The sequence below is a fragment of the Eptatretus burgeri genome, unplaced genomic scaffold (assembly GCF_056783735.1).
Source record: "Eptatretus burgeri isolate ZD-2024b unplaced genomic scaffold, Ebu_testis_v1 Ebu_testis_scaffold_3182, whole genome shotgun sequence".
Taxonomy (NCBI): Eukaryota; Metazoa; Chordata; class Myxini; order Myxiniformes; family Myxinidae; genus Eptatretus; species Eptatretus burgeri.
Window position 1 is genome coordinate 31,091 of NW_028225131.1, and position 26,717 is coordinate 57,807.

The 26,717-nt window shown below is 48.7% G+C and overlaps 1 protein-coding gene across 8 annotated transcripts in view; it reads left to right on the forward strand.

The window, feature by feature from the left end:
• LOC147006378 (uncharacterized) overlaps window positions 1-26,717 on the forward strand; it is a 57,181-nt gene that overhangs the window by 18,085 nt on the left and 12,379 nt on the right. For 3 of the 8 annotated variants that reach the window (XM_085868960.1, XM_085868962.1, XM_085868958.1), the window contains 3 exons: window positions 2,808-6,501; window positions 13,576-13,682; window positions 13,871-13,990. In XM_085868960.1, the coding sequence (XP_085725086.1) occupies window positions 2,816-6,196 (3,381 nt within the window). In that variant the 5' untranslated portion in view covers window positions 2,808-2,815 and the 3' untranslated portion in view covers window positions 6,197-6,501; window positions 13,576-13,682; window positions 13,871-13,990. Of the gene's footprint in view, window positions 1-1,699; window positions 6,502-13,575; window positions 13,683-13,870; window positions 13,991-26,717 lie in introns of those variants that run through there. The other 5 variants (XM_085868959.1, XM_085868963.1, XM_085868966.1 and 2 more) reach the window with 5 other exon arrangements.

A 26,717-nucleotide genomic window follows, 5' to 3' on the forward strand; every position in this document is an offset into this window, starting at 1 on the left:
TTTAGCACAGAAGTGGTGGAAATCTTGGATATTTTCTGCGGCCTCATCAGCTGCCTGCATCTTCTTAGCTCTTGATTCTGACGTAGAAGATGATGTCGGGCATGGGGCTGAGGTCACCTGCTTCAAAGCTGATTTCGGTACTCCAGGAAATATTGATGGGGGTTCTTTGGGTCGTTTGCCAGCCCGAACTGACACCCAATCACAATTGAAATGTGTCTCACAAATATATTTCTCTTTTAAGCACCTCAAGCTTTCTTTCTCATTTGGCATTGCCAATATCCATCTCTCCCTCTCCTCAGGATCTTTTGGGAAGGATATGACCTGAACATAAGGCGTCCCATCAAAGTTTCCTCTGCAACCAAAGCAGCTGCAACGACGTGGCATATTTTCACCAAAGTAGGAAACAACACAAAGATCCTGTGAGATCACCAGCTGGACAGTTTCTGAAAGAGAAACAAACAAAACATACATTAGTTAACGATGATAGAAATCAGCAAGTAGGTGCAGTAGGTGCACAATGTCATGTTTTGTCATGGACTTTACAAAAGTTTTCCTCTATGAGTTGGACACAAAAACGGGCAAAAATACCAAAATTCAGTAATTTGACCTTGAAATATAACCTTTTGACCTTGAAGATGACCTCAGGTGGTGTTGAAAATGATATTGAACTCGCCATCCTCAAAAACCCCTATATGGATCCCGAGATCGTGTCTCTCGCCCTTCGAGAAGTTATTTTAGCCCCAGACTCAAGTTAATCCTTCAGACTCAAGTTACAAACCCCAAGATCGAGAGGTTCCAGTCCTTCTCTGTCGGAGTCTATGAGACAGACAGACAAAAAACATCAATTAATATTGATCGTAGTATGGATCTGTCTAAACTCTAAAGGGTGAAATGGGTTTCGTTTATAATAGTTATTTCGTAGTGTATGTTCAGCATCATTGTACATAATAAATGTATGTGACAAGGCAGTATCGAAGTTGTCTGGCGAGCGACTCGTCTTCCTGCCAAAAAATTTTTTGTCTAATTTATAATTTCCCTTCCTTTCTGTTTCACGTGGTTTTCCGTGGGTTGGCAGATTTATCCCTTCACAACCCTCTTACTACCTTTTTTAAACAAGACGAAACAGAAAACGGTTCTTATCTGGATGAGAAATTTGTTTTTTTATTTTATTCTGTTTACTCATCTGACACAATTAATGTCTGAAGTGATGATGGATTCCAAAACCTGGCTGATGATTGGGAGAAGGCTGATTGGTCTGTCGTTGTCGGGAGCTGTTTTTGCTCTTCTTTTATGCAGGGCAGTAATGTTTGCTGATTTCCAAGCAGATGCCAGATGTCCTTGAGCAAATGAGAGGGTGAATAGAACAGAGAGAGGGTGAGCAAGAGCAGAGGAGCAGGTTTTTAGAACATGTGAGCTGATGCTGTCTGGACCGGTTGCAGAATCTGAGTCGAGGTTTGACAGCAAGCTCTCCACCTTATCAGGAGAAAAGGACACAGATTCCCGGGACAGTTGGGTGCGACTGGGTAAGGTGGGTACGGAAAGTGATGGGTTTCGGACACAAGATTTGGAAACAAACCCAGAAGGAAGTTGGTCTTCGACGAAAGTTATAGGAAGAAGAAGAGGGTGTAGGGAACCACGTGGTTTCATGAGGTGTCACGTGAGAGGTTAAAAGAATAAAGTTTTTTTTTTCTTTTTTCAGATGAGGTAATGGAAGGTTGAAGAAAAAAATCGTGAATGTGGGTCGACAAGAGTCGATGGTTGATCGGCAGAAGGAGGAAGAAGAGTCGGTACAGGAAGTCACGTGGCCACGTCGGGAATAATGTGAAGGAAAAGATTGTTTTTGTTTTTTTTGACGAAGCAGACGCGATAGTTGAGAGGGATAGGAGGGAGAAGTGGAGAAAATATAAACTGATGTTAACAAGGAGAAAATATAATAAACTAACAAACGGGGAGAAGGGTAGGCCTCAAGGAAACACGAGATGAAAAGACGACGAAAACTCAACAATTATCACAAGATTTAAGACAAGACCGAACGAGAAACACACAGTAAACAGAGAGAAAACTTTGAGAAAGTCAGCAGAGATCCTGAAAAGGAACCGCCACCGTCACTTTTAATCCGGTGTTGATAAATTGGTGCGGTGTTGGTGTGGCACAGGCATGATGGACCGAATGGCCTCCACCTACATCTAATTTCCTTGTGTGTCCTCATATAGGACAGAGGAACAGAAAGAAAACAACAAACAAGGTTTCATGACACTCGGGAGAGGGTACACCTCCACCAGGCTGAACAGGTTAAGTTTTGTATCCCACTGATCGGCCGGATCTGAATTCGGTCCTGAACCCAAATCGAATCGACTTGTTCTTGTCACATAACCAAGTCAACCACCAAGTTTTGTCACAACTCATCCACAACCTTGAGAGAGAGAAAAAACATCAATCAATATTGATCGTGGTATGGATCTGTCGAAAGGGTTAAATGGGTTTAGTTTATAATAGTTATTTCGTAGTGTATGTTCAGCATCAGTGTACGTAATAAATGTATGTGGCAAGGCAGTGTTGACGTTGTCTGGCGAGTCCCTCGTCTTCCTGCCAAAAATATTTTTTATCGAATTTATCATTTCCCTTTCTGTTTTACGTGGTTTTCCATGGGTTGGCAGATTTATAATTTGTCCCTTTGCAAACCTCTTACTACCTTTTTAAACAAGATGAACCAGAAAACAGTTCTTATCTGGATGAGAAGTTTGTTTTTGATTTTATTCTGTTTGCTCACCTGATACTTGGATTCCTTTCATTGCTTGATCCTTCAGGATAGGTGATGGAGCCAGCAGGAATCGGTCCAGGATTACCCTGCAACCCGAGCACATCTCAACAAAACCAAGTCCCAGTTATCCAACATGTCCTGAAACACCAGCAATCTGGACTACAGAGTAAACCGATAGGAAAAGAACACGAACAGGAACACAACCAAATTGAGGGGAAACATCCACAAGCTGAACGGACACTCCGGAAAGCTCAACATCACAGCCAGAAAATCCAACGGAAACACCATCAATCCGAACAAAGAAACCAGGAAGTCAAACTCCAGCAAAGGGAACAGAAACACAAAGAAATCGAACAGAGACATCAGGGAACCGGACAAAAACACCTGCAAGTTGAACAAGCAATCTCTCAAAAAGCCTCAGATTTTGCAACAACTCTTTCTCCACCAGGTGCCTCTCAGCCACATAAATCGCCAGGTACACGACCTGCTCTGAATGACCAGCAATCTAAACTCCGAGGTGACGAGAAACAACTGGAATCTCAACGCAGAACGGAGGAGATAAGCAAGGAAACCGAACAGAGACGACAGAAGTCCGATGAAACACGCCGCCAAATTGAACAGGTAATCCAACAAAACGCCTCAATCTTGCCTGCAGAATTTGTAGCCAATCCAAGTACTCCTCCACCAGGTACGTCTCAGCAAAACACAACCAAAGTTAAACTTTTTGATCTGGAAGATCAAATGCACAAACTGAAAGATGAAGAGAGACGTCAGCAAGATTTACAGACAAACAAACATAGACAAAGGGAGATCGAAAAACGATGCCTTGGAGTTGAACAAGCAATCCAAAATGTAATTTTAACCTTGCAAACAAAATATGGAGTCAATCCAAGTATTCCTCAACCAGCTCCGTCTCACCAAAACACAAGCCAAATTAAACTTTCCGCTCTGCGAGATCAACTGCACAAACTCCAAGATTTAGAGGGACGTCAGCAAGATTTACAGAAAGACAAAAAGAAACAAATGGAGATCGAAAAACGATGCCTTGGAGTGGAACAAGCAATCCAAAATGTAACCTTAACCTTGCAAACAAAATATGGAGTCAATCCAAGTATTCCTGAACCAGGTCCGTCTCAGCAAAGCACAAGTAATGTTAAACTTTCTGCTCTGCAAGATCAACTGTGCAAACTCCAAGATGAAGAGAGACGTCAGCAAGATTTACAGAAAAACAAAATGAAACAAATGGAGATCGAAAAAAAATGTCTTGGAGTTGAACATGCAATTCAAAATGTAACCTCAACCTTGCAAACAAAATATGGAGTCAATCCAAGTATACCTCAACTAGATCCGTCTCAGCAAAGCGCAAGCAAAGTTAAACTTTCTGCTCTGCAAGAACAACTGTGCAAACTCCAAGATGAAGAGAGACGTCAGGAAGATTTACAGAAAGACAAAAACAGACAAATGGCGATCGAAAAACGATGTCGTGGAGTTGAACAACAAATCCAAAATGTAACCTTAACCTTGCAAACAAAATATGGAGTCAATCCAAGTATTCCTCCACCAGGTCCGTCTCAGCAAAGCACAAGCAAAGTTAAACTTTCCACTCTGCAAGATCAACTGCACAAACTCCAAGAAGAAGAGAGACGTCAGCAGCATTTACAGAGTGACAAAATGAGACAAATGTCGATCGAAAAACAATGCCTTGGAGTTGAACAAGCAATCCCGGACATAACCTTTGCCTTGCAAACAAAATATGGAGTCAATCCAAGTATTCCTCAACCAGGTCCTTCTCAGCAAAACACAAACAAAGTTAAACTTTCCGCTTTGCAAGATCAATTGCACAAACTCCAAGATGAAGAGGGACGTCAGGAAGATTTACAGAAAGACAAAAAGAGACTAACGCAGATCGAAAAAAAATGCCTTGGAGTTGAACATGCAATCCGAAATGTAACCTTAACCTTGCAAACAAAATATGGAGTCAATCCAAGTGTACCTCAACCAGGTCCGTCTCATCAAAGCGCAAGCAAAGTTAAACTTTCCGCTCTGCAACATGAACTGCTCAAACTCCAAGATGAAGTAAGACATCAGGAAGATTTACAGAGCAACAAAAACAGACAAATGGCGATCGAAAAACAATGTCGTAGAGTTGAGCAAGAAATCCGGGACGTATCCTTGGCCTTGCAAACAAAATACGGAGTCAATCCAAGTTTTCCTCCATTAGGTCCGTCTCAGCAAAGCAGAAGCTTAGTTCAACTTTCCGCTCTGCAAGATCAACTGCACAAACTCCGAGATGAAGAGACACATCAGGAAGAATTACAGAGTGACAAAAACAGACAAATGGCGATCGAAAAACAATGTCGTGGAGTTGAGCAAGAAATCCGGGACGTAACCTTAACCTTGCAAACAAAATATGGAGTCAATCCAAGTATTCCTCAACCAGGTCCGTCACAGAAAAAAACAAGCTTGGTTGAACTTTTTGCTCTGGAAGATCAACTGTGCACACTGCAAGATGAAGAGAGACGTCAGGAAGAATTACAGAGAGACAAAAAGAGGCAAACGCAAATCGAAAAAAAATGCCTTGGAGTTGAACAAGCAATCCGAGACGCACCCATTATCTTGCAAACAAAATATGGAGTCAATCCAAGTATTTCTCTTCCAGGTACGTCTCAGCAAAACACAAGCAAAGTTAAACTTTTTGCTCTGGAAGATCAACTGTGCAAACTCCTCGATGAAGACAAACGTCAGCAAGAATTACAGAAAGAGAAAAACAAACAAACACAAATCAAACAGAAATGTCTGCAAATTGAACAGGCAATCCAAGACAAAACCTTCGTCTTGCCAACCGTGTATGAAGTCAATCCAAGTACCCCTCCACCAGGTACGTCTCAGGAGAATAAATCCCCACTTACACCATCTGTACTGGAACACCAGGTGTCCAAAGTCCCTCATGAAGAGAGAAAACATGAATCTCAATGCAGAATGGAACTGATATGTAAGGAAACCGAACAGAGATCACACTCCTCCATTGAAAAACGCCGGCGAATTGAACAGGCAATGAAACAGAAAACCTCAATGTTGCACACAAAATACGGGCTCAATCCAAGTCCTCTTCCAGGTACGTCTCGGGTAAACACTTCCTTACTTACATTACCTGTTCTGAAACACCAGCTACCTGAATTCGGAGGTGAAATGAGCTTTCATGAATCTCTACGGAGAGACGAACAGAGACAAGAGAAAATCGATCAGACATCCAAGAAGATGGAACAAAAATGCCTGCAAATTGGACAAGGAATCCAACACAACATCTGCGTGTTGCAAACAAAATATGAAGTCATCGAAGGAGGCGCTGGGACGACGGCGAGGTCTTGTTCTCCAAGAGTGGATCCGAGTGCCGAGTCAACTTTAAATCACGACGCGGTGTCTCATTGGGTGTAATCCCCAAATGTTCTCTTCCCTCTCAACCAGATGTAAAAGGATTGAAAGATAGGCTTGGTAGCCTACGGTAAGGCTGCTAATACGTTGGATAACAGTGAACACGGATCCAGGAAAATACCGCGATCAAACGGTTTGGATGAGACGAGACACCGAAGTTCCTGTCTGCGCAATGTTTATTGATGTAACGGCACAAATAGCGAAAGTCTCGCTCTGCAAGGAAAGACAAAATGGCGAAAGTCCACTCACACCAACCAACAAGAAACCAGAAGCTCTCCCTCTATCCGGTGGGAAAATCGCCAAGAAAGGTAAGAATTATAGGCTTGCACTACACTAACATGGCATTCATAGATTGCATGAAACATTTATGGGCACAACAGTTCCAAACGTTCATACACATGGTAAAACAGCAAAGTCTTTGTAACAGCCACCCACAAATTTGTAGAAAAGGAAAGTCTCTCAATCCATTGGCCTCTCATTCATTGTCCTCAAGCTTTGGCAGCCAGATCAGTTTCGCGAGAGGTCGAATATAGCTCTTGCCACGAACTTGAATCCGAGCAGTTTGAGCATGGCCATCTGGGCCCGGAAAGGTCTCCATGACCTTTCCAATTACTTACTTGTATGAATATCGAACAGAGACACCTGCGATTTTTACTGGAGATCCATCTTTAAGCCTTCGATTTGTGTACAACATGCAGGGTCAATCAAACTGCTCCTCCACCACCAGGTACATCTCAGCCAAATGACCTGAACCAAAATCGAATCCGTTCGGCTTTTACTTCTCACCTCCTCAACTCAAACACCTCGTTTTTTGTCTGAATCCTCCACAACTTTCTGAAATATCGTGCTCCCTATTGTTTTTGGATGCTTGGTGTTGGCTTCATGGTGAAGGTGGTCGGTTTGGGATCCGAGGGTCCTGAGTTCAAATCCCTCTTGTCCATTTAATTAATACCAGGTGGGCCTGTCATCCTTGTGAGGTGGTAAAATGAGTAGCAGCTTGCTGGGATGATTGAGCCATTTCAGTATCCTGTGTCAGAGTTGTGACCCCTCCAGGAATATTTCCAATCCCCCAGGAGACTGCTGTGACACCTCTGATTCTCTGTACAGAGTGTGGTCCTGATGGATGTGTTGTTTTTGACCCGATCTCTTAATGGTGAAGACTGAAATATCACGTTTTTAAAATTCTTGTATCCGGATCTTCATCAAAATCTATTCAGTTCGTCTTTGTCAGACACCCTGTCCACCAAACTCCGTCCGAATCCGTCTACAACATTTTGAGATATCGTGCTCACAGACAAACAGAAGAGAGAGAGAGAGAGAGAGAGTGGTTGAAACACAACCTCTTCTCCGTTTGGTGGTGGTGGGAAAGATCTTGACACTATAAAAATAAACCATTAATTCAGAGAGAGGATGTTGTGACTCATTTTGCTCGTTCCTCTTCCTGAAGCTCCCAGCTCTGAGTTTGCATCGAACCACAACCACAACGGATCGCTTGAACCATCACTTTCTCTTTCAGGAATATTCAACCGTCTTTAACTGAACGCGACCCTTGGCTCCTTTAACTCGAACCACCCTCGAGATCGAACTTTACAGCAATTAACTCAACCAATAATTCCTGATCGAGGTCACTTGTTAATTTGGAGGCAGCATGAGTGTGGTCACGTGTTTGTTTGGAGGCAGGATGAGCGTGGTCACGTGTTTATTTGGAGGCAGGATGAGCGTGCTCACTTGTTTGTTTGGAGGCAGGAGGGCAGTCACATGCCCAACTGACTTGGGTGGTCATGTGACATGGAAGATTGCATACGATTGGGTTATTCGGTCATGAATATTTATGATGTGGTTTTCGCAGTCATATTGTGGAAGATTGTTGGTCACGTGACAAGTATGATGTTTTCTATTGCAAATGCAAATTTCGCACAATATGCATTCATTGTACATATATTTTGCGGTAGACAAACTGAATCACACAAACAGTGTAACATTTAATAATATTTTTTTTATTTATGTCTGACATGTTTTATTATTTATTTATGTCTGATAGAAACCCAGAAATGCTTCGGGACACGTTTAAGTAACGAAATGTCTGCCAGTCAACCATCTTGGATCTGATCTCGAAAAAATATGACATTCATATGTCAGCAATCATTCCTTATCAGTGCGACAAGTTTGAACAAGATTGGTAAATGCATGTCTAAGAGATGGTTGAGGAGGACCTTGATCACACTGTGGAAATATGGGGGGGACATATCTCAGACAGAGAGGGGGGAGGCCTGAGAGCAGAGGGTAGAATGCAGAAAGACCACTGACCTGCCTGCAGTGAGAAAGCCAAAGACTCAGCCTCATCGTGGAAGATACCAATGATCCCAAATGCCGAGGTTTCCACAGCGTGAAGCAGGAGTACCAGCCCAGAGCGGATAGCAGTACTCCATCAGGCTATGGACAAAAGCTTGGTTCATGGTCAGGAGCTCAGGTGTGCCGAGGAAGGACTTTACACGATGGAGGATGCCCAGTCGGCGAATGGCTTTTGAGGCCAGTCTGGAAATGTGGCTTTCCCAGGAATGATCATGGCATATCGTGAGACCCAGAAACTTGAATGAAAGGACTTCTTCAAGAGGATTGTTGAGAAAGTAAGATGGGGGTGGTGGGGGGGGAGTTCCAAGACGGTCCTTTCAGAGAGACATAGAGTGTGAGATTTGTCAGGATTGAAAGACATATTTTACGTGTTGGAGCAGCTAGTGATTTTATCCAGATCTGCAGAAAGCGAAGAAGCTACTTCATGCCGATGTGAGGGATGACAGATGGTACGGCAGAGGCTGGAGTCATCAGCAAAGAGATAAAGAGGATTTTCTAGACATTCAGAGAGATCATTGATGAAAACCAGAAAAAGAACAGGGCCCTGAAAGACTGCCTTGAGGAACCCAGCCTGGACAGGAAGAGGAGATGAAAGAACTCCATTGAGCGCCACATGTTGGCTGCGACAGAAGAGAAAGCCTGCGAGCCATGAGTGGAGATGGCCTTGGATATCATAAGAAGAGAGTTTGGTGAACAGGTCAGGGTGCCAGAGCGTATCGAAAGAACATGATATGTCCAAGGATATGGCTCTGATTTCATGTCCGGCATTGAGGACCTCCATCCATTGTTGGGAGAGCAGAAGCAGCATATCCAGGGTCGAGTGACCTGATCTGAATGCAAATTAAGCCATTAAAGAAGAGGAAGCATTTAATGTCTGAAGCGATGATTGATTCCAAAACGTTGCTGATGATTAGGAGAAGGCTGATTGGTCTGTCGTTGTAGGGAGCAGTTTTTGCAGCTTTTTTATGCAGGGCAGTGATGTTTGCTGATTTCCAAGCAGATGCCAAATGATCTTGAGCAAATGAGAGGGTTAATAGAACAGAGAGAGGGTGAGCAAGAGCAAAGCAGCAGGTTTTTCGAACACATGAGCTGATGCCGTCTGGACCCGTTGCAGAATCTGAGTCGAGGTTTGACAGCAAGCTCTCCACCTTGTCAGGAGAAAAGGACACAGATTCCAGGGACAGTTGGGTGCGACTGGGTAAGATGGGTTTGGAAAGCGATTGGTTTCGGACAAAAGATTTGGAAATAAACACAGAGATGAGGAATTCAGCCTTTTCATGTGCGGTATCAGCTGTGTGGCCATTTGATGTATGGAGGGGGAACATACACCAGAAACAGACCAAACCAGACACCTCCAGGAGATGGAGGAGGGAGACAGGTTTGAGAGTTCAGACTTGAGATTCAAAAGTTGTTTTCTGGCTCTCCTGAGGGTAGATACACACTTGTTCCCAGTTTTGTGGAAGGAACTGAGATTACCCTCAGTTAGATTTACCTTCCATGAGGTGAAGGGAAGTTGTTTCAAGACAACTGCCTCACCACACGCTTCAGTGTACCATGAGAGGGATTTCGGGTCAGATAACTGAAGACGACAGGGGATAAATCTGTGCATGAGAGAGAGAGAGAGAGAGAGAGAGAGAGAGAGAGAGAGAGAGAGAGAGAGAGAGAGAGAGAGAGAGAGAGAGAGAGAGAGCGAGCAAGTTTCTTGGAAAGAATTTTGATTTCAGAGGAAGTAGAGATGGTAGACCAGTCTAGTACCTTGAAAGCTGCTCGAAGTCCCTGCCAGTCAGCCTGAGTGAAATGCCAGATTCGTCAGTGCTGAGTCGGTTCTCCAAGAGCATCCAGAGAGATGTCCACTTTGATGAGCATGTGGTCAGAAGAACCCATTGAAGCAGAGGAAGACAAGCAGATATTTTCAGGGAAATTTGAAGTTGGTCCATGTTTTTGGAAACCGAGATATAAATGGAGTCATCACTGTTTGGTGGACACAATAACACACATATAAACATGAGGTGGGAGTGGAGGGAAAGCGCAGCCAGAAGTATTCCTGGGGGTGTGGGGGAGAACGTGCAGTGCATGGTGAGTGAGGAATCATCTTTGATGAAGAGCAACTCCTCCACCAGGATGAGGCTCAGGCCTGTTATACCGGAGGAGGGAGTAACCAGGGAGAGACACTCGGGAGTCAGAGACGTCTTGGAGGAGGAAAGTTTCTGTTGGGCAGATTATGTCTGGTTTGTCAGTGGCAACTTGGATGGAGAGATCTGAAAGGTTTGAGTGAAGGCCCCGGATATTTGAGGTCCACAATATTAATGGAGAGAATGGAGAAAAGAAACATAACAGTGGGACGTGTTGGATACGGGATGAAGGAAAGGTCGAATTGAAACAAGTCTGGGAAGAAGAAGAAGTGAATGATGATGCAATAACGAGAACCACGTGGGGGAAAGAAGAAGTTGTAATATATTTTAAGAGACGGTGATTTATTTTTGATTAAGATTAGGAAAAGAAAAGGTGAATAAAACAATCGTCGAGGTGTTTGATTAATTTCGATCGGCAAACAAAACGAAGTTGGTCGTTTGTCGAAAGTTACAGGAAGAAGAATAAGAAGAGGGTTTGGGGAGACACGTGGTTTCGGGAGGTGTCACGTGAGAGGTTAAAAGAGCAAAGATTTTTATTTTCAGTTGAGGTAAGATTTGGGAATTGAAAAGTTGAAGAAAAAAATCGTGAATGTGTTTGGTGAATGTGGGTCGGAAAAGTAGATTGGAGATCCGCAGAAAGAAGAGGAAGAAGAGTCGGTACAGGAAGTGACGTGGCGACGTCGGGGGGTCAAGTGAGGGAAAAGATTGTTTTTGTTCGATGAAACAGAGGGTGAAGTTCAGGAGGACAGGAGGGAGAAGTGGAGAAAATATAAACTGATGTCAACAAGGAGAAAATACAATAAACACGATCACGTACACAAACGGGGAAAAGTGTAGGCCTCAAGGAAACACGAGATGAAAAGACGAAAACAACAATTATCACAAGATTTAACAAGAAGAAGCATCACGTGGGTCGCGCATGCGCACTGATCGCCTCGTTTGAATCGAGGACACAACGGTTTCTCCACCTGCCGTTGATGGATCGAGTGAGTTCGTCGGTTTAAACTTCATCTTTAAAAACCGTTGAGTGATTCATACTGACGGGTGTGATGTGGATGTTCGAAGTATTTAACGGTGGAGACATGATAAGTGTGGAAGAGTTTTCAATCGAAGCGGCAATGATCGGGCCAGTCTGTGTTTAGGCGGGAATCCGAGAAATCGGGCCTAATTAATTCAAGGTCCAGTGTAAGTTCATTGTGTGCATCCTTGTATGAGTGTAAATAAAAAGAGAGTGATGACGGCGGGACACAAGGATTGGAAGGGACTTTTATGAAGGAAGAGGACATTTGGCCCATCGAGCCTGTGTTACAGGTTATGTTTTCACCCCTGTCTGGTTGTGTATGAACAGAATATCTGATAACGTTGTGAACGGATTCCTACGAAATGTAGTGGACACGTTGTGTGTGTGACGAGGACGAATTGATCCGATTTTGGTTCAGATCCGGATCCAGGTACGGCCTACCGGTGTGATATAAAAGGTGAACTATTCATCCTGCCGGAGGTGTGCGCTCTGCCGAGTGTCCGTTCATTGTGGGAATGTCCTTTTCATGATCCCGAGCGTCTGATTATCCTTGAGAATGGATTTTGAGATATCTTGATGAAAGTTGAGTCCGTCATCAATCACAACACCAAGGTTTTTCTCTGTTTGGACATCCTGAATAGTGACGTCACTCATTTGGTACCCACTCTTACTGTTTTACCTTCCAACATGCAGGACGTTGAGTTTGGTTTCATTGAAGGGGAGTTTCCAGGTGGTGGACCATTCCTGCGTCTTGTTTAAATCACCTTGAAACGTGTCTGCTTGATCCTGATTGTTAATTGGACCCATCATTTTCGTGTCATCAGCAAAAATGCACACAAAGTTATTAATCAATTGTGGCCGATCGTTAATAGACATTACAAACAAAAGGGGTCGGAGGACACGACCCCGTGGAAGACCACCTTTTACAGGACTTCAGCTTGAGCTCACTCCGTTAATCGTAACTCTTTGAAGCCTTCTTGTGAAGAATGCTCCAATCCCAGGAAGGAGTTGTCCTCCGACACCACGTGATGCAATCTCCATAAACAGTGTCTTGTGTGGAAATAGCATCAAACGCTTTGCCGAAGTCTGAACAGAAAATATCCACTGCATGTCCCTCGTAAGCACGTGACGGTTGTGACGTTCACGATCTTCTCGACCGAAAACCATGCTGACCGTCTGTGAAGAGGTTGTGGGTCATCAGGTGTGTTGTTATGCCATCTCTGATTATACCTCCCTCCCCCCCCCTTTCAGTACTTTACCATCCATTGATGTCAAACTTACATGGCGGTAGTTCTCAGGAGCTTGCTTCCTGTCTTATGAATGGGTGTGATAGGTAGTCGCCATTTTCGAATCCTGTGGAAGAACCTCTTCATCGAGAGACTTTTGGGAGATCATCAGTGGAGGTTCTGCAATGACAGGAGCTCTCTCTCTCTTTCAGACATCTTGGATGAATACAGTCCGTCCTGCAAACTTTGAGCTCTTTCGGGCCCGAAGCTTTTTTCTAACTGTCTCTGTGATGTTTGGGACAGCACCCAACTCAGGGTCTTGAAGGTGCTGCTCCATTATGGGTTCATTACCCAGGCCCTCATCTGTGAATACACTGCTGAAGAAGCCGTTCAATATGTCTGATTTCTCACCATATGTTTCAGATAACTTTCCAGAGGGGTCTGCACCATTGCGATTTGAACTCAAATTCCGAACTCAGCTTGATTCGTCCTCTTGGCAGTTTTGTTGAGTCAGGCGCCGTGATTTGTTTCCTTCCTTGGTGTATTTTTCAAAGTGTAACACACCATCAGTAGTCGTGTACCTTCTCCATGCTTTGTGCCTTTTTGCGTCACTGTGCCACGGCTTCCCTGGAGATGTCGGGGTTTCTCCAGATACCCTTCTGAGACGAGGCTACGGGATTTGGAATGCATCCTTCCACATTCTGTTTGAAATGCTGACTGAAAAAGCTCCAAGATTCACGACAGCTCACGTAAGCAAGGTGATCCATCCATTGTATCTCCTCAAGCATTTGATTCACACGATCAAAATTTCCCTTATTCGGTTTAAGTTTGGGTGATATTGCTGACTCACGTGCCTTGGCAAGTGCACTTAGCTCCACAACTATGCAGCAGTGGTTGTAACTCGGTATTCTGTGTAATTAACCATCTCCTGTCTGTTTGTAAGTAGATCCACGACGATGCAGCAGAGGTCGCCTCTCATCCCCATGAGTGTTCATCTTCTGGTTTGGGGTTCGGTGCACACGGACGACGGATCGGCAAGAGGATAAAAACCCGTCAAAAATATCAGGTTGGAATTATTTTATTCGAAATATTCAAGAAGACTGGAAGACATTATGTTTCCATTTATTTTAACACACTTCACGTTATTTCAAAACACCGCATGAACGAATGTGATCGGATTTTTATACACCCGATATATATATATATATATATATATATATATATATATATATATATATATATATATATATATATATATATATATATATATATATATATATATATATATCGGGGCGTATTATGTGATACCGGTCGTCCGTCCGTCTGTCTGTCTGTCTGTCCATCCGTCCGTCCGTCCGTCCGTTCCTGTCCGCACTCTAACTCCCAAGGTTTTCAACTTTCACGTTTCATATCCCACGTAAACACAGCCGGCCGATGAACTGGCCGGCACAGGCCTTGCAGAAAACAGCTGCAGACGATCCGGCCGGTACAGGCCTTGCAGCACAGCAGCTGCAGACGATCCAGCCGGCACAGGCCTTGCAGCAAAACAACAGCTGCCGATGAAGTGGGCCGGCCTTTGCCTCGCAGTGGAGGTTGGTGGAGGGAGTGCGGTGGTGCTGGCCACTCAGAAGGCGGGCTCGGACCTACCCTATGGTCTCCCTCCCAACCTATCACCTTTGTCTGTCACTGTCCATACCCACCCCCTTAATTTGTGAAACCCAATTTAGCCCCAACTTATTTTTTTTGTTTTATTTATTTTTACTTCCCCACTATAAATCGTCTCCTAACCCCCTTTATCGTCCTTGTTCGGCTAACCTATCGTCCTCGCCTACTCCCAACCCCTACGTTCCCTGCCCGGAGGGGAATAAGGGAGAGCTGAAATAACCTGAAACGCACAGCGTCCTGTGCCGAGGCCCAACAAAGCCTCAGAATAGCCTCCCCAGACTTCAGCGATCTATAACACAAAGTGGGTCCAGCGTCCCACAACGAGAGCGAGGGAATGGATGGTGCGGAGGGGTACATCTCCTAATCTACCCTAACCATGAACTCTTAAACTACCCCGGGGCTTTCAACAAGCGCCTCTCGCTTAAACTATTGGTCCTAACAACCCAGATTCCCGTCGTCTGTGTTGGTGTCCTCTTAAATTTCGGGCCTCGCCCCCCAATTTTCTTTCCGTACCCTCACACGGTTTCATGGCTGGGACGCGTGGCTCCCCTTGGCAGGCACGACCCTCTGCCGATTCTCCAGCTATGGCACCCCCGGGCACTACACTGCCTCCGAGCCTACCAGCTCCCTAAACTCCTGGGAGTGCCCCCCATGGCAACTCCCCTGAAACGCACACGTGGCAGGCTGGCTTCCCAGGCCCCTTTCCGAGGGTCACCCGTGCCCACAACACTGCCCACGTGGCTAATGGCGCCCCGGGCCCCGCACCAAGCGGACGCACCCGTGCCCACTACGCTATCCCGGCACCCCATGGGCCCTTGGCCTACTACGGCCGACTAGCCCGGTGCCCGGGGTACCCACTCAGCGATACTCACCTTTTGCAGCCACGCTCCCAGCCTGTCAGCAGGGCTCCTGCACCCCTCCAAACAGGTTTCGAGCCTACACTCCCACCAACAACAAAACGACCTCCATTTTTCAATTTAACTAACCCCCTAACTCACTCTACACTGACCCCGGGGTCCCTTGGGCGGGAGTCACTCCTCCCCCCAATCACTCATCGCACCATGCATTCCACATTCGCTCCATACACACAGACCCGCTGGCCTCACTCACTCATCATGTACTCACCTCACAACTCTTCAACACACACACACACACACCGCTGAACTCTGCCATCCTTCTAACTACATCCCCTAACTAACTCGTGCTCCCACGTCGTCCCTTTTAACACTACGTAGCTAAACTACATCCCCTCTACACATTCACAAGTCTGTCCATGTCCTCAAATGTCCCAAAATCACTTTCCCAACCTAAATCTGGCTACAATCCCTCTAACTAATCCATTCCACGGGCCCCATGAGGACTTACCCCTGCCCCATGGAGCCGGTCTAGCTAAGCTAACCCTTCCCCCTAACTAGTTTCATCCTGTGCCCAGGCAAGGGGATTATCCACCCCTTGCCCGGGAATCCTGTTCACCCGAAAGCGAGGCTTGCTGTTTTTTATTTTTTTATTATTTTTTTTTTAATCGCGCAGCACCAGCGCGGCAACTCGCAACCTGCGCACCAGCGCGGCAATTCACAGCCGCACACCTTTGGCGTGACGTCATGGGAGCTGTTCGCGTCCCTCGTCCCACTTGGACGGTACCATCCGGCAGGGATTCACCCTCCTGCCGGATTCCAACCACACACGCAGCCATGACGTCACCCGGCGCATAAAAAAAACACAAGCCTCACGTTTCGAGGGGTTCCCCACGCGAACACATGTGCTCTGCCCGTTGGAGCTTAACACACACGCCCGCATGGAGAACCCGTCCGGTCCAAATCCGTAATCCTGCCTAAACTTTGTCCGTCCGCGGGATCGGCAAATCCACCGCGTGCGTTTCCGGACCGGGACTTCACTCCCGCAAGCGAGCACGTGGGGGCCTCGTGCGTTGCACAGCTCGGACCTCGCGCTCGCTGCTGGGTGAACCCGGCACGTTCCCCGAAACAGCTACAGCCGCTACCCGGCTTTCTTTCCTCTGTCGCCGTCGTCGTCTCCATTCCACCCACGCACACCTGCGTGTTACGACGCTAACACTCCATCCCATTACATTCACACCGGGAGACGCGGCTGCGTGCTCCCGCATGCCAACCGTCATCTCCCTCACATACCGCTCTCTCACACACACAGTCTCCCTTGCACTCGGCCGTTCACTCACGCACCGTGCCATTTCCCTCACACAAACCATACTACCCACACACGCGGGGGCACTCGCCCGCGGTGTCTCACTCACACACCGTGCCTCACACACACGCGGGGGCACTCACCCGCAGTGTTTCACTCACACACTGCGTGCTGGGGAGCACGCCCTTCGGCACACTTGCCACCACACCACTCACACACGGGGTCGCACTCACACCTTGCACCACACACACCGGGACAACCACACTGGGGATTTGTGTCCCCACAAGGGTCTCCGAGGCCTCTATACCCCCAAGCTCTCCGTGCACCTGTCCGCAGCACTCCTCCCCTCGACCTCGCAAAGCACGACCGAACCCACCTGGTCGTGATTCGCCTCAAGGGGGCATACTCCCTCCCCTCGTTCCTGGAGGAGGCTATCCAACTGCTCGCACCGGGTCCCTACATGTTCCGCGAGCTCACCCTCATCATCCTCCACTACCTCCGTGTAGTGGTGGGTCTCTAACCCTGTCTTCATCGTGTAGTCTTCCCTCTATCGTTCCCATCTCCCGTGTCTCTGTACATTTATAAGTTTCTGTTGTCCCTTCGTGTCTATTAGTCTCTGCTTCTTTATGGCGTCTTTCCCTTATCTTTATGTAGGTCAACCTTGCTTTCTCCTTAAGTCGCTCCCGCCCTTCCCTCTGTTTCACTCCTTGCTTTCACGATCTCCGCGTACCTCATCCTTGCTTTCCGTCTTAATCTGTTCTTTTCTCTCTCTCGCAATTCCTTTCACCTCGTCTCTTGTCTCCCTCGTTAGTTTTTCCCTCTCGGTCACCGTCACGCTTCTCGCCCAACACGTCCCCCGAATTATTTTCTCCTTACCCGCCTCCACCGCCTGCCCGACAGCCGTTGCACTCCCTCCCAGCTCGTTCGCTCCCACACGTGGAGTCGCCATTTTGAGCTCCCTGGTTACTGCCTTCATGCCCGCCTGCAGGCTTCGGCCCATGTTCTGCGTCTCACCCCGCATTTCTTTCATTTCTTCCTTCATTTTGAGTGCGTTTGTTTCCATATTCGCCTTCATTTCGTTTGTGTTTGTATCCATTTTCGTTTTCACTTCGTTCATTTGCTTGTTCATGTTCGCATTCATTTGTTGCGCATCCGCATTCATCTTTGCCAGCATGGCGAGTAGCTGGGCCATGTCGGGTGCGCTTGGGTGAGCCGTTTCGGCAGGGATCGGGGAAGGGTTTTGGTGGAGAGGGGGAGGGGAGGTGTCATACACCGCGGCCGCCGCCGCACCTATTTCGGGCTCTGGGTTCAGTTGGGCGAGTTCGTCCTGTACAACCAACATTTCCTGCACAGGGATTTCATCCTGGACCATGGATTCTACACATTCTAAATCCATTACTAATACCCCCGGCTCCCGCTCGCCTTGAGACGCCATCTTATTTCTCGTAAAGGGTTAATTTGAATCGCTCGTAATTTGGAGGGAATCGGGGGTCGCTCCTCTCACCCCTGGACCGATTCCCGTGAATTTAGCTGGAGACAGGAGAGCCCGTTTTCCCGCTCTCCGACACCAGTGCCGCGAGGAGGGGGATGGGTTTGTATCCCACTCCTGACACCAGTGTTGCGAATTCGCGCCCGCCGGCGTGCGAGCGGCCACGTAACTTGAATCGCGGCACGTCGCCCACCGGACGGACAATCCCGTCGTGACCCTCTCGGACTAACGCCGGGAACTAGTCACGGGTGGGCCTTTCGGCCTCACCACGATCGTGCCAATCGGCCCCCCGCGTGGGATAGGGTTGTTCGCCAAATTCGACCTACCTAAGTACCCACACGGAGGGTAGACCGGGCGATCGCACCTCGCCGCAGGTCGACCCCGGACACGGGCCACTGAAGCGACCCGTTCCGTACTATCGGGATAACCGAGCAGTGTTATCGTCAACCTCGACGGTTCCGATTAATTATCGGGCGTATTTAGCCCACTACCAACCCTTTACGTGAAGTAAGATGGAGATTCAATTAAAGAAAAGACGAAGCGAAACGGGAAAAACAGTTCAACATGAGGCACATTTATTCCGCGGCAAACGGAAAGCACACATATACAATTACAACAATTATGCACCAAAAGCAAATGTAACAAAAGGAACACAACAATGCAGATCTACTACCGACTACACGAGCACACGGCAACACTTACACAGTTTTACTTTACAGACGGCGCCGACAACACATATACTCAAAAGCAAAAGAAAAGGGCCACCTTCGAATACAAGGGGACAGACGGGGCCTGGGGCGCGAGACTGCGTGGAGCCTACCCGTCTTGTGATGAGCCGCAAATGTCGCGGCGGTGCCCCGACTCCGCGGGTTTCGTTGGCACCGCTTGGAATGGGGTGGGAACGGGGCCCCCTTTTCGCACTATCTCAGCGCGGGGGGAAACAGGGGGGGTTGTTGATGCTCTGGGGAAAGAGGATAGCTGGCTTGCTTGGGTCCCGCGACGAGCGACTCCACTGCGACCTCGACCACGTTCCCGGCTTCCCCTCTCTGCAGAACCCCGACAGACCGACTCTCCTCCAAACCCGTCTTGACTGCTGCTGCCACACTTCGCCGCCGGCACACCTCTCCAACTCGCCCGAGCCCGAAACAGAAAACTGAATGAATTCGCCCCGCGCTCGGCGCTTTATAGTACGGCAGGAGAATCCATATGCAAATTTTCGGATCAGGATGGGCTCGGGGGTGGAGCCACGCTCGCCCATTGGACGGAGGAAAAGTGGGCGTGAACCTCCGCTGATCCTCGAATTTGCATTTTTCGATTCTACTCCGACGCGCCAGGAGGCGGGGTCAAATCGCCCCGCGCTTAATGATTGGACGGATCGGAAGTGGGCGTGTATCATTCCTGATCTGACTTCCCCTCGGAAAGGCCGCTCTTTGTACCCGCGGCTCAGCGCGCGCCCTGTACGAGGCCAGGACAGCCCGACGCTCGGCGCCCACAAGTGGTGCGGGAATGGCCGGAGAAGGAGAGGCGAAGGTGGTGGAGGGTCTAAAGTGGCGGTCCCTGGCCACAGTGACGCTTGGAATGGTGGTGATGCGATGTTTGCGAGAGCGAGTTGTGAAGGTAAAGGTCGTGGCTGTTGGCGTTGTTGTTGTTGTGAAGCGGCGTTGCGGTTGGTGGTTATTGTGTGATGGCGGTTGAGACGTGGTTGGTTCAAAATAAAGATAGAACAGAAAAACGGCTATCTTAAAGGGTCGCAGCCCGAATGAATCACATTTATTCCCTCTAAACAACGGGATTGGGGCTAACTACACATGTAGTTACAGAGATATCTCACCTACGGGACCTGAATGGTGGTTTGCGAATTTCCTAAACCACAACACTATATATGTTGTTGTGGATCCGAGGTGGCGGGATTCTCGCCCGACTCTTGGCCCCGACCTCACCACTGCCCTCTCCGGGGTTGAAAACGCCGGCCGGCTCAGCACAGGCCTCAGGTCACGCGTCTTCAATAACGATACCAACGTAATCCTTGTACCTTACCAGTTGGGGAAACAGAATCCCGGTTACAGACTGGTTGTCAGATGCCGAGCGTTTTCTGCCAGTCTGGAACCATTTTGGTTTTATGTGCCAATCGAACGGATCGTTTCTCGACGCGACACAGATTAATCCATAGCGGCAACTTCATGCGAACCAAACAGAGTCATGACGTGAGCAAGGACCGTCAGAGGCTCCGTCGTTTCCTCTCTTGCCTTCCCGCCTCGAAGCCCGATTTCTGAACTCCGTCCTCTCAGCTTCTTTCTCCGCAGAATCACCTTTTCTTTCCTTTTCCACGCTTACCTCTCAAAGCCGGCTGCCGTTTTTCTCACTGCAGAATCACCCCCTCATAAGAGTCGATCGCCGACTCGACGTGCAGGCCGCCTCTCCCACTGCCCAAAAAGGCAGACTCGGCGTGCTCAGGTTCAGCATCTCTCCCGGCAGATTCCACACTGTCCCTCCTTCGTTTGCTTGCTTCGAACCACGAGCACGCCTCGAGAGCGACTGTTTCCACACGCTCAACTCTTTGTTCTCTCACTGTTTCTCTTTCGTTCGCTCCTTCGACCCCGAGCACGAACCTCCTGCTGAATCTAGAAAGTGTTCAATCGTACTTGTAGCTACTATATTGGTAGCTACCATTTAACAGGCTCCTGAAAGTGGAAAAATCACTCATGTGATAGGCCGTGTAAAATGATGGTTTTTCTCGCATGTTTTTATTTGAAGAGAAACATAATTTTAAGAAATGAAATTTTATCACATGATAGAGAATCTCCTGCTGAATCTAGAAAGTGTTCACTCGTTCTTGGAGCTACTATATTGGTCAAGATATGAGGAAAATGTGTCCATTTTAGGGGTCTGAATACCATCATTTTTGCACATCCATGCCAGAAGCCCATTTTGAAACTTCATCACTTCAAGGCTTGTGCTTTGCACACAATGTACTACATGTATGTTAGAACTGGCATGCAAAATTTCAGCTTCCTATAACATTCCTCACCCAATTTAACAGACCCCTGTAGGTTGAAGGGTCACTCGTGTGAGGCTGTGGAAAATGATTATTCTTCTCGCATAATTTTCTTTGTTGTTGGAGGAGGAAGCTCCATGAAATTTTGGCACATGGTGGAGATTTCCGTCTGAATCCAGAAAGTATTCACTCATTCTTGTTAATAATGTGTCGGTGAGTTGTTTTTCATAATGTGGCAGTGAGGTGTTTTTAATAACATGACAGTGAGGTGTTTTAATCATGTGGCAGTGAGGTGTTTTTAATCATGTATCAGTGAGATGTTTTTATACGCCCGATATATATATATATATATATATATATATATATATATATATATATATATATATATATATATATATATACATATATATATATATATATATATATATATATATATATATATATATACATATATATATATATATATACATATATATATATACATATATATTGTTACGGATTCGCGCCCGCCGGCGTGCTGACGGCCACGTAACTCGAATCGCGGCACGTCGCCCACCGGACGGACAATCCAGTCGTGACCCTCTCGGACTAATGCCGGGAACCAGTCACGGGTGGACCTTTCGGTCTCACCGCGATCGAGCCAATCGGCCCCCGCGTGGGATAGGGTTGCTCGCCAAATTCGACCTACCTAAGTACCCACACGGAGGGTAGACCGGGCGATCGCACCTCGCCGCAGGTCGACTTCGGACACGGGCCACTTAAGCGACCCGTTCCGTACTATCGGGATAACCGAGCGGTGTTATCGTCGGCCTCGACGGTTCGATTAATTATCGGGCGTATTCAGCCCACTACCAACCCTTTACGTGAAGCAAGATGAGGATTCAATGAAAGAAATGACGAAGCGAAGCGGGAAAACAGTTCAACATAAAGCACATTTATTCGCGATTAACGGAAAGCACACATATACAATTCCACCAAAAGCACATAGGAAAGAAGAAGACAAAAAGCAAATGCGACAATGCAGATCTAATACCGACTACGCGAGCACACGGCAACACTTATTCAATTTTACTTCACAGACGGCGCCGACAACACACATTCCCAAAGCAAAAGAAAAGAGAACCACCCTCCAGGATGAGGGGGTAGGCGGGCCTGGGGCCGAGACCGTGTCGGGCCTACCCGTCTGATGATGAGACGCGGAGCGGCGGTGGTGCCTCAACTCCGCGGGCCTCGCGGACAGTGTCTGGCAGGGGGTGGGAAGGGGGCCCCCTTTGTCGCACTATCTCAGCGCGGGGGGAAACAGGAGGGGGTTGCTGATGTTCGGGGAAAGGAGGATATAACCCTGTCTCGGGTCCCGCGCGAGCGTCTCCTCCTCCACCTCGGTCGCGTTGCTGGCCTCTCTGGTGTGCAGCTCCCGGCACCGACGCGAGCACCCCCTCGTCTGCCTTCGCCGCCGCCGCCTCTCCACAGCTCCGTCCTCTTCACTCCGACTCCGCGAACTCCCAACTGCACTCCTTCCAACGCACACCACGACGACACTTTTCTGACGAACGCAGCCGCTTATATAAGCCCCGTGGCTTCGCCTCTGACCCCCTGCCTTCGAGCTTTCACCTCGCTCCCCATTGGCCCGAGAAAAAGTGGGCGTGAATGCTTTTTTATCCATGAATTTGCATATAGCGACCGCCCTCCAACGCCCTGGAGGCGGGGCCAAATCGCCCCTCGCTCACCGATTTGACGGAACAAAAGTGGGCGTGAGTCGTTTTTGATCCGTTTTTCTGCGGAAAGTCCGTGGTTTTGTACACGCTGTTCGGCGCGCGCCCTGCACGAGTCCAATACCGGTACCCACAAGCGGCGCAAGAACGGTGGCGATGCTACGGTTGCGAGGTGTGACGGTAAAGGTCGTGGCTGTTGTGGTGAAGCGGCGTTGTGGTGGGTGGTTGATGTGATGACTGTTGAGACGTGGTTGGTGGTGGTTATAATGGCGTTTGGTCCAAAATAAAGATAGTAAAAGAAAAACGGCTATCCTGAAGAGTCGCAGCACGCATAAATGACATTTATTCCCTCTAGACAACGGGTTTGGGCCTAACTACACATATACTTACCGAGATATCTCACCTAAGGGACCTGAATGGTGGTTTGCGAATTTGGTCAACCACAACACTACCCCCTCCCCTTTTTACAGACTCGTCCCGAGTCGTCAAATTTTCGTGTGCCATCATGTGTAGTTTTCCCCTAGTACATTTTACCTACGGATCCCTGAGTGCGACATTCATGGTATTCGTGTCCCCAAAATAAATAACCTGAGGGCTGCGTAACTACCTAAACAAACTCACTCACACGGACGACTTAAATAAAATTGCCGGCGCTAAGACAAACATGCCGGGGGCGCACTCATATTTACAGCACATCTTAACCTTAACTTACAAATTTTACACTAAACCATGGCCCAGGATCAATGAACTCTGCAAAAGAAAAGCAGTTAGCAGGGAGCCAGGCTGCTCGCATGCAGTCTCTGGCTCAAAACAATGCAGGTGACAGGGAACGTGGCTGGCTGCTCACACGCAGTCCAAGGCCTTCCCTTTTGAACTGAACGCAGTGAACCACAACGGTGCATGGGCTGCACAACGCAGTCTCCGTGCCAGCTCAAGTGGCACACGCAATGAACACAACGAATGGATGGATGAACACAAACACGGTGCACGGGCCGCCACTGCAGGCCCGTGTTGTAGCTGCCAACTGGGCAGTTCTTGCAGCTTGCAAACTGTTGCCTTGATCCTGGCGCACATGGCAATGAACAGGGGGGGGGGCAAAGCAAAAATTGAACGGGGCTGGTGAACGTGGGCAGTGGGCATGGGATGGCAAAGGTGAGCAGGCAATCACAGCCCGCAGAAGAAGACCGTCGCAGGCAAACACAGCCGGCAGATGAACTGGCCGGCACAGGCCTTGAAGCACAGCAGCTGCAGACGAAGTGGCCGGCACAGGCCTTGAAGTACCACAGCTGCAGATGATCCGGCCGGCACAGGCCTTGCAGCAACGCAACAGCTGCCGATGAAGTGGGCCGGCCTCTGCCTTGCAGCAACGCAGCCAGCAGATGAAGCTGGCCAGCCTTTGCCGTTCAGTGGAGGTTGGTGGAGGGAGTGCGGTGGTGCTGGCCACTTGGAAGGCGGGCTCGGACCTACCTACCTGTCTCCCTCCCAACCTATCGCCTTTGCCTGTCACTGTACATACCCACTCCCTTAATTTGTCAAACCCCAATTTAGCCCCAACTTATTTTTTTATTATTATTATTTTTTTCTTTTACTTCCCCACTATAAATCGTCCCCTAACCCCCTGTACTGTCCTTGTTCGGCTAACCTACCCTGTCACCTAGCCTACTCCCAACCCCTACGTTCCCTTCCCGGAGGGGAGTAAGGGAGAGCTAACGTCCTGTGTCGAGGCCCAACAAAGCCTCAGAATGGCCTCCCCAGAGTTCGGCGATCTATAACCAAAGTGGGTCCAGCGGCCCACAACGACAGCGAGGGAATGGATGGTGCGGAGGGGTACACTTCCCAATCTACCCTATCCATTTAACTGTTAAACTACCCCCGGGCTTTCAACAAGCGCCTCTCGCTTAAACTATTGGTTCTAACAACCCAGATTCCCGTCGCCTGTGTTGGTGTCCTCACAATTTCGGGCCTCGCCCCCCCAATTTCCTCTCCGTGCCCTCACACGGTCTCATGGCTGGGACACGTGGCTCCCTTTGGCAGGCACGACCCTCTGCCAATTCCCCAGCTATGGCACCCCCGGGCACTACACTGCCTCCGAGCCTACCAGCTCCCTAACACCGGGGAGTGCCCCCCATGGCACCTCCCCTGAAACGCACACGTGGCAGGCTGGCTTCCCAGGCCCCTTTCCGAGGGTCACCCTTGCCCACAACACTGCCCACGCGGCTAATGGCGCCCCGGGCCCCCGCACCAAGCAGGCGCACCCGTGCCCACTACGCTATCCCGGCCCCCCATGGGCCCTTGGCCTACCACGGCCGACTAGCCTGGTGCCCGGGGTACCCACTCAGCGATACTCACCTTTCGCAGCCACGCTCCCAAGCCCGTCAACAGGGCTCCTGCACCCCTCCAAACGGGTTTCGAGCCTACACTCCCACCAACAGCAAAACGACCTCCATTTTTCAATTTAACTAACCCCCTAACTCACTTTATACTGACCCCGGGGTCCCTTGGGCGGGAGTCACTCCTCCCCCCAATCACTCATCGCACCATGCATTCCCCATTCACTCCACACACACAGACCCGCTGGCCTCACTCACTCACCAAGCACATGCCTCACAACTCACCAACTCTTCAACACACTCACCACTGAACTCTGCCATCCTTCTAACTACATCCCCTAACTAACTCGTGCTCCCACGTCGTCCCTGAAACTAGTAGCACGTTCCTTTTAACCTACGTAGCTAAGCTACGTCCCCGCTACACATCCGCAAGTCTGTCACTGTCTCCAAAGAAATCATTTTATTTCCCAACCTAAATCTGGCTATAATCCCTCTAACTAATCCATTCCATGGGTCCCATGAGAACTTACCCCTGCCCCATGGAGCCGGTCTAACTAAGCTAACCCTTCCCCCTAACTAGTTTCCATCCTGTGCCCTGGGCAAGGGGGTCTTCCACCCCTTGCCCAGGAATCCTGTGCACCCGAAAGTGAGGCTTACTGTTTTTTTTTTTTGTTTTTTTTTCATGCGCATCACCAGCGCGGCAACTCACAGCTCACGCACTTCACACCTGCCCGTGACGCCATGCAGCTGCACGTGTTCCTCGTCCCTCCTTGGACGGCACCATCCGGCAGGGATACCCCTCCTGCCGGATTCCAACCCCACGTGCAGCCATGACGTCACCGTGCGCATAAAAAAACACAAGCCCCACGTCTCGAGGGGTTCCCCACGCGAACACATGTGCTTTGCCCGTTGGAGCTTAACACACACGATCGCGTGGAGAACCCGTCCGGTCCAAATCCATAATCCTGCCTAAACTTTGTCCGTCCGCGGGATCGGCAAATCCACCGCGTGCGTTTCCGGACCGGGACTTCACTCTCGCAAGCGAGCACGTGGTGGTCTCGTGCGTTGCACAGCACGGACCTCGTGCTCACTGCTGGGTGAACCCGGCACGGTCCCCGAAACAACTACAGCCGCTACTCGGCTTTCTTTCCTCTGTCGCCGTCGTCGTCGCCATTCGACCCACGCACACCTGCGTGTTACGACGCTCACAGTCCATTCCATCACATTCACCCCGGGAGACGCGGCTGCGTGCTCCCGCATGCCAACCGACATCTCCCTCACATACCGCTCTCTCACACACACGGTCTCCCTTGCACTCGGCCGTTCACTCACGCGTGCCTCACTACTCACACAAACCATACTACTTACACACGCGGGGGCACTCACCCGCGGTTCCTCATCCACACTCCGTGCCTCACTCACACACGCGGGGGCACTCACCC